An 8762-nucleotide genomic window follows, 5' to 3' on the forward strand; every position below is an offset into this window, starting at 1 on the left:
GTGGCTGCTCAGTACAGTGGTGGAATGATGAAAAGACTTCTGGATCTATGGTGGACAGGTCACCTGCCAACAGGGTCTTGTCATAGTAAGACGCTATGGCAACATTGTGAATTTTTTTTCTGTCATAGGCCTACGATGCTCAAGTAGAGAATACAGCACAGACATAAAAATGGAGGCTGCAGGTCTGGTGAAGTTGGTGTCTGAAGCGGATTTCAAGTTCATTACTGTGACGGTACATAGGATCCTTCTTCTCTTTGACCCTGCAAACAAGATACTCCAGGCTGAAGCAACCAATCTGTACACTGGTCTAAAACATGTGCATAGTGTGTATGAGTGCATTCAGAATCTGAGGTTTGACAGTGAGTTTGAAGCATTGTGGACACAATTCAATGATGGGCAACCAGTGACTTCTTCCAGACGGTGAAAATATGCAAGTAAAGTTCTTGAGAAATTTGTAGTGGAATGAGCATGAGACAAAATGTAAAAGACTTCTTTAGCATTTTGGATACGGTCATTAAAATGTCAGCACGGTTCAGTGAATGCAACAGATAGTTGGTCCAAGCACAGTGTGCCCTCAACCCTGGGAGCAATGACTTTCTGTACAGTAAAACAGTTAAACCACTCTTGGAAATCACCAAAACAGATATGGATGCTGAATTCACTGTCGCTCACCAATTTTGACGGATTGAAATTTCTAATTTTAACAGGGATAAATGGACCCCTCTTGATGCATGGCAACAATTCTCTGGGACTCTAGCTGCAATGTCAGTATGTACACTGCACTCAGACACGGAGTAACTTTTGGGGCATTCATGGCTACCTTTGTAATGTGTTCACACAGCACAGACAGAGCATGTTACATCAGAGGAAAGAACAACTCATCCTACTGGTATTTGTACATGCTCTACCAAAAATTCAAGGTGAAAGAATGGCATGACAGGTTACTCAGGAGATTCAGTGCTAAAAGAAGGATATTGCAGCTCTTCTAAAAAGGTAGGATATCTATCATTACACTTCATTTTTAAAAGTGGATTTCAATTGTTCTTAAGTTTTCTCTAAACAAAATATTATACATGATATTTCATGCTTGCCAATGTATTTGAGTTTATGTATTAATAACAGTTTGAGTCTTGGACAGTAAACACTGTTTACTCCTTAATTAGGTTTTATGAATTCAATTTATTAATACAAAGGAAATGGGAACATTAAATCAATTTATGATTTTTTTCCAAAATAAAAATATTTATGTTAGTTAAAAATGCAGCGTTCCTTGGGGAGCATAAGAACTTGTTGGTTCTGTCTTTGATGTCTTTGAACCTTGGTTGGGCAGTCAGATGTTGGGGGGCAGGCCCAGTTGAGGTGAGTCCTCAATGCCTTTGTTGCTGTGTGAGCCTCTCTTAGCTGCATCACAACAGCCACTTGGGCCTGGATGAGCCAGGTGTGTGTCATTTTTAAATCTGCAAGAGCTGCTTTTGTGCCTGCATATGCCTCCTTGCAGACACAGAGCTCTCTCCTCAGGGCATCAATCTTGGATTTCAGCCTCGCTAGCTCAGGCTTCAAGTCCTCCAGTACATTTTCTCACTCTTGGTGTCCAGTGTTTGAAACTTGTCCAAACATGACACTTGCCTATATTGGAAGAAAGCACATTGTATTAATACACTGTATGCATTGTTTTATATAGTATTATATATTGTATTATACACTAATAACAGGCAACTTAACTCTTTTTTTCTGGACCATGCACTTCTTTTGCTTCATTCGCCTCACTGCGGACGGTTTAGGAGTGGTGTCTGTTTTCCATCAAAGGTGTGTGTCAAAATAGTGGAATGATTACACCGTTGCAGTTCATAGATAATATGAAAATAATAACCAATGTCAGTATAATCTTTTTTTTTTTATAGACATTTTCAATTTTTACTTTCTTTGTGTCATCCTGCCACCATAAAATGATGCTATGTTCATTTTCATTTCACTGAAATGGTACAGGTACTCTTTAGTTTGTCTTGAATTAGTAATGTGGCATGCGACACCCTTAAGTACTGTAGATCTAGGTAGCTGTGAAAGGTGCTCTTACAGAACAATCACATGAATTTCACTTGTGCAAAAACACATGTGGTCAAATGTGACCACATGTTCGTGTGATTATGCACATGTGAAATTTAATGTGTGAAAACATGTTAAAATTACATGTGAAATATGTGGAACACATGTGAAACATGTACTTTGCACATGCGAAATGTGGTTTTGGAACACTTTCATGGTTTAATGTGTGACACCCATGAGATAACATGTAAAATGCAAGTGAGTATGTGTACAATACAAAATAGTTTTAGTACTTACATTTTTTAAATAAAAGATTTTAAATATCAACTACACATTGAATAAGCAGTAAATTTACCATGCAATATAGCACTACATTCTTCTGTAAGGTCTATGGCAGGGGTGTCCAATCTTATCCGCAAAGGGCCGGTGTGGGTGCAGGTTTTCATTCCAACCAAGCAGGAGCCACACCTGATTCCACCTGTTTGATCAGTTGAGCTTGGCTTTCAATAGACTCAGCTGTAGCTTCTGCCTGGTCTCCTGGTATCTTTTAATTTTTCTGCCATACAGCCCTTGATCTCAGTGTCTACAATGTCTCTGTAAACTTTTTTTTACATGGTCTGTAAGAAATTAAATGAAATTCTACTAAATTTAAAAACAAGTTTGGACTCAGAAGAGGGGCTAATTAATTCATATTGTGTAATACTGGTGTCAACAGTTGATCCTTGAGTGCATTATTTTATTTACATTGACTTATATCCTAACTGTGCATTGAGGAAGGTAATGAAATGGTAACACTTTACAATAAGGTTTCATTTGTTAACATTAGTTAACAAACTAACAATGTGTAATACTTCTACAACATTTATTAATCTTAATTAGTTAATTTAAACATTTTCTAATATATTTTTAAAATCAAAAGTTGTATCTGCTAACATTAGTTAATGCACTATGAACTAACGAACAATCAATCAACAATTGTATTTTTATTCAGTAAAATTAACAAAGTTTAATAAATGCTGTAAAGACTATATAACTCATGTTAGCTAATGCATTAACTAATGCTAATGAATGGGACCTGATAGTAATGCTACCAATGAAATAATTGAAAAAGAGTGACATTTTGTGTGTGTTAACAAACTGACACAATAGCATTATCCCAAATAATATTCTGGAATGCTTACCAATTACTAGATTCACTTTGCTTGGTCAAGGCTCTGTCTTTTTTCCCCGACGATCCCCTTTTTTCTTGTGATGGAGCACGTTGCCATCTCTTCCACAGTGAAGATGGAGTCCATCAAAGTCCTTGTGAGTTTCTTGTAGCCCTCACATCTCTGTCCATAATCCAAGGTGACTTGATTCATGAAGTCAGTCACAGACTTTTTCTGCAAAGATGAGGAAATATTAGAATATAGTTGCAATCAAAATTATTCAACCCTCATTGCAAATCAAGTTTATTGTCAAAATTTATAGACTTTCAGCTGTTTCCAATGAACAAATCAAACAAAATCAATTGAAATAGTTCCATAATGAATGCTGCAAGTGGTTTCCACAAATTCAACTGAAAATGCAACTTATAAGGTCTTCTCCAGTTTCAAAATTATTCAACCGCCTGAATAGAATTCCTAACAACAGCACAACTATTCAAAAGAGGTGTTTTCTGAAGCACATCTGATGTAACTAATCATTGGCTTTATTAGTTGCACCAGGTGTCCTTGAGCTGGAACACATGAAATACCTTATCTGGCTAGGGGCAGAAAACGTATGAAATACCTGGACAGGGCAGAAAAGGAAGCTATCAACAGCTGCAATCAGATTTCTGAGAAGGGAGGTTGTGGAAAAACCCGCGAGTGAATGCAAAAGACCTGCAGCAAGACTTGGTGGCAACAGGCACTGAGGTTTCAGTGAGCACACTAAGGTGCGTACTAAACATGAAGGCTTCCATGCCAGAACTCCAAGATGTACGCCACTACTGAACCAAAAGCACAAGAAAAATTGGTTCAAAATCATATAAATAAGCCAAAGAAGTTTTGGGATGCTGTTCTGTGGAGTGATGAAACAAAAATGGAACTTTTCAGCACGATGGATCAGCGGTATGTCTGGAGGAAGACGAATGAAGAAAAAACTCTGTCCACATGGCCCAAGCATGGTGGTGGCTCGGTGAAGCTCTCGGGCTGCTTTACATCCTCTGGCACTGGGAACCTGCAGCATGTGGAAGGCAATATACATTCATTGAAGTATCAGGAAATCCTAAAAGAAAATGTCATGCCATCTGTGAGGAAGCTGAAACTAGGGCATCATTGGCCCTTCCAACAGGACAGTGATCCCAAGCATACCTCAAATTTCACCAAGGCTTGGTTGCAAAAGAAGTCCTGGAAGATTCTACAGGGCTATCACAGTCACCTGACTTAAACCCCATAGAACATCTTTGGTGGGATTTGAAGAAGGCAGTTGCAGCACGCAGACCCAAGAATATTACTGAACTGGAGGCCATTACTCATGTTAAATGGGCTCAGATTCCTCAGGAACGCTGCCAGAAGCCGGTGTCTGGCTATGCATCTCGTTTGCAGCAGGTCATAATGGCAAAAGGGTGCTCTACTAAGTACTAAAGATGCTTGCCATGAAGGGGTTGAATAATTTTGAAACTGGAGAAATCATTATAAGTTGCATTTTCAGTTGAATTTTGGGAAATTACTTGAAGTGTTACAGGCCTCAGGCATGAGTAACCTGTGAACAGATATTGTGTCCTGTTTTGTACAGGAAAATCAGACACAGGAGATGTTACTTGTGATTGCCCAGCAAGCTGTTCTCTCTCTGGAAGCATTGCGCAGCCCTACTAGTGCCCACACAAACAAACACCTCCCCTTGTGGCACAATAAAGCAATTGCATCCTCAACAACACCAATCAAATCCATTGCAAAAATACATTCAAACTGTTCCTTTTAAACAGGCCAATACACAAAACAACTTAACAATTGTGACAATACATTTGTAGGTGTCACAGAAGCATTCATTGTGTTGAGCTATTTCAATTGCATTTGTTTGATTTGTTCATTGCAAACAGCTGAAAGTCTGTAAATTTTGATAATAAACCTGATTTGCAATGGATGTTGAATAATTTTGATTGCAACTGTATTTCAAACCTATATAACTATGGTAAGCTTCTTTTGAGACAGGAACAGAGTACAGATGATGAAATACAGTATGTGTGGATGGAAGGGTAAGCATGTTTCTAGAAGATTCTAAAGAAAGGATAAATCCACATGGGACTGTAAGAATAGTATATAGAGACCAAGACTAATAAAAGCAAAAGAGGATGCATGATAACCAATTATGAAAGGCACATCTATGCATCAATATTACAAAAAGTAATTTTGACTAATTTTGTTTTTATTCGAGTTAACTTTTTACTTTTTTTTAGCTGGAAAGACATAATAGATGAGCAATGTAAAATGGTGTTTTTGTTTCCTTAGACAACTGTACACAATGTTTAATGTGTAATTGTGTAATGAACATGAGATTATTCTAGGTGAATATGTATTATTTATTTTAAAATTATTGGGAGCAATAATTGTATTTCTGTAATAGTTTTGGCAAATATACTACAATGAAATAATATAACTTGGAATATAATATTTTATGATAATGGTGATTTAATGAAGGAACTGTGCAGCTTGCAGGCTATATTAACCTATTAACAAGATATAGTAAAAAAAATAATTAAAAAAAATCTTGTTACAATTTAGGCTGTTCATAACTTTACATATGAGGTGGCAGATCTGAATTCTTAGAAATCTTGAGACAATGTTGGCTCCTGTACAAAATATTTCATTTACAACATTTACACTTGCTGGTTTTCATGATTTGGGAGAATGGCGGCCCATTCTATCCATTCCTTATCTTCTTATGTTTTTATTGTCTTCTACTTCAAACCTTACACTCATATATTTAATTGTATCTCAGAGGGCTCTTCATTCTCCTATGTGTATACTAATTGGTCTTATGGCAGTTGTGGACCTGTCTTTGCCAATATTTTGTGTGCCAAATATGCTGCTAAGTTTCTTATTTAACTGGAAAGGAATTTCACTTGTGGGCTGTTTGGTGCAAATGTTTTGCATTCATTGTGTTGGTACATTTCAATCTACTATACTGCTTTGGATGGCTCTGGATCGTTTTTTTGCTATATGTAGACCTCTTTATTACCACAAATACATGGGAATAACCAATTTTCTAAAGTTCATTATTTTTCCAGTTATCAGAAATGTGTTCTTAATTACCACAATGGTTTCTTGGGCTGGAAAATTGACTTTTTGTGAAACAAATGAAATAGATCACTGTTTTTGTGAACACATGGCATTGGTTCAGCTGGCATGTGGAGATATTTCCATTAACAATGCATTGGGGCTTTTGGCTGTTTTTCTTACGATGACTGCTGATTTTATTTTCATTACAATATCATATATAGCAATACTTTCATCTGTCCTAAGATCTGGCAAAACCTGCTTAAAGGCTGTTAACACCTGCATTACTCACATAATTGTCATGACAGTGAGTCTGACTTTTGCTTTAATTGCCTTTATGTCATATAGAATAAGAAACAACTTCTCTCCCTCCAGCCGTGTCTTCCTGAGTACAATGTACTTGCTTTTCCCAAGCTGTTTTAATCCAATTATTTACGGAGTAAGAACCAAAGAAATAAGAGAACATTTTCTGAAATTCATGAACCATGTTAAGGTCTTTCCAAAGTAATCAAATAATGTATGTATATGGTATCAAATAGTAAACATCCTTTTACAACAACCAAGTTACTTTATAATAAAACAAAGTTTATTATTTTCATTTTGTGTAATTGCATTTTAATTTTAAAATTCTAAAAGTGTTAACTTCAATGAAAACTGTAATAAATAAATAAAAAATTAAGATGCTTACAACTAACTGAGAATGTAGACTTTCATTTAATGGCTAAGATATGTAGATTGATTGTAACATTTTGGAGAAGAGTGACGGGAACTTAAACTTGTGTTGCAGTTCTGGGTGACTATGGCTCTACATGTGTAGCCTCCCCACCCACTTCTGTAGGTGTAGTTCTCCACTACTGCATGACAACAACCAACTGGTAAGGGCAAAGTCTAATGTCCACTGTAGCTTTTCAACCTGCTGCTTACATATATAATATATAATTATGCTCTCTTGGACTCCTGGCAACAGTTTATTATGGCATTTTGATTATTCAAACTTGTCATCTCCCAAAAACAGGCGAATGCTTTATCTGTTGGCACACTAGTCATCAAATGAAGTAGCATTGCAGCCATTACTGCACCCAGATGTACAGTCCCCTCTGAAAGTGTTTACATAAAAAGGCCAATTCTTTGGTTTTTACACTGAATACATTTAGATTTGAGGTAAAAATTTGAATAAGGGATGATATATCAGAATGTCTGCTTTTGTTTTCTGATATTTACATCTAGAAGTGTCAAATAACTTGGGACATTTTCCTTTTGTTGTGTGGTTTGTGTCTTGTGGAATGGCCTCTTTATTTCTGCTCTCAAAGTGTTCTTGAATGGTGGATTGTGATAGAAATGTTATTGTGCAGGTTCCCACCATACAGAGTGTAAAGAGAGCAGGAAAGCGGGAGCAGACGGCTTCTTGGTGCTTGGATGTAGCTTACATGGTGCTTAAAATGTAACAGGTGTATACAGTATCTCACAAAAGTGAGTACACCCTTCACATTTTTGTAAATATTTGATTATATCTTTTAATGTGACAACACTGAAGAAATGACACTTTGCTACAATGTAAAGTAAGTGTACAGCTTGTGTAAATTTACTGTCCCCTCAAAATAACTCAACACACGGCCATTAATGTCTAAACCGCTGGCAACAAAAGTGAGTACTCCCCTAAGTGAAAATGTACAAATTGGGCCAAAAGTGTCAATATTTTGTGTGGCCACCATTATTTTCCAGCACTGCCTTAACCCTCTTGGGCATGGAGTTCACCAGAGCTTCACAGGTTGCCACTGGAGACCTCTTCCACTCCTCCATGATGACATGACGGAGTTGGTGGATGTTAGAGACCTTGTGCTCCTCCACCTTCCATTTGAGAATGCCCCACAGATGCACAATAGGGTTTAGACCATTACCTTCACCCGCAGTTTCTTTAGAAAGGCAGTGGTCGTCTTGGAGGTGTGTTTGGGGTTGTTATCATGCTGGAATACTGGCCTGCGGCCCAGTCTCCGAAGGGAGGGGATCATGCTCTGCTTCGTTATGTCACAGTACATATTGGCATTCATGGTTCCCTCAATGAACTGTAGCTCCCCAGTGCCGACAGCACTCATGCAGCCCCAGACCATGACACTCCCACCACCATGCTTGACTGTAGGCAAGCCACACTTGTCTTTGTACTCCTCACCTGGTTGCCACCAAACACGCTTGACACCATCTGAACCAAATTAGATTATCTTGGTCTCATAATCCATGTTCTTAGTTTACTTGTCTTCAGCAAACTGTATGCCAGCTTTCTTGTGCATCATCTTTAGAAGAGGCTTCCTTCTGGGTAATATGCTGAGAATAGAGGAGCCAACCCCGCTCCAGCTATAGCACAGTTCACTGGGTTTAGCTGACATTCCTCACACCACAAGACAAAAAGTTGCCACTTGAGTGCATATCATTTCGTCATGGATGGCTCTCTAGCATTCAACATGGTCTCTACAACCTCAGTTGTGA

The 8762-nt window shown here is 37.8% G+C and overlaps 1 protein-coding gene across 1 annotated transcript; it reads left to right on the forward strand.

Annotated features, from left to right (window-relative positions):
- Positions 1-5841: 5841 nt before the first annotated feature.
- Positions 5842-6789, forward strand: LOC108277636 (olfactory receptor 52K1-like). The gene has a single exon (XM_017490440.3). It carries the CDS (start codon positions 5845-5847, stop codon positions 6787-6789), a length of 945 nt encoding a protein of 314 aa, XP_017345929.1. The 5' UTR covers positions 5842-5844.
- Positions 6790-8762: the final 1973 nt, after the last annotated feature.

This window comes from Ictalurus punctatus, chromosome 17 (genome assembly GCF_001660625.3).
Source record: "Ictalurus punctatus breed USDA103 chromosome 17, Coco_2.0, whole genome shotgun sequence".
NCBI lineage: Eukaryota > Metazoa > Chordata > Actinopteri > Siluriformes > Ictaluridae > Ictalurus > Ictalurus punctatus.

Coding starts and splice junctions, on each gene's coding strand:
- LOC108277636 (XM_017490440.3), top strand. CDS start 5,845: ATGTTGGCTCCTGTACAAAATATTTCATTTACAACATTTACACTTGCT.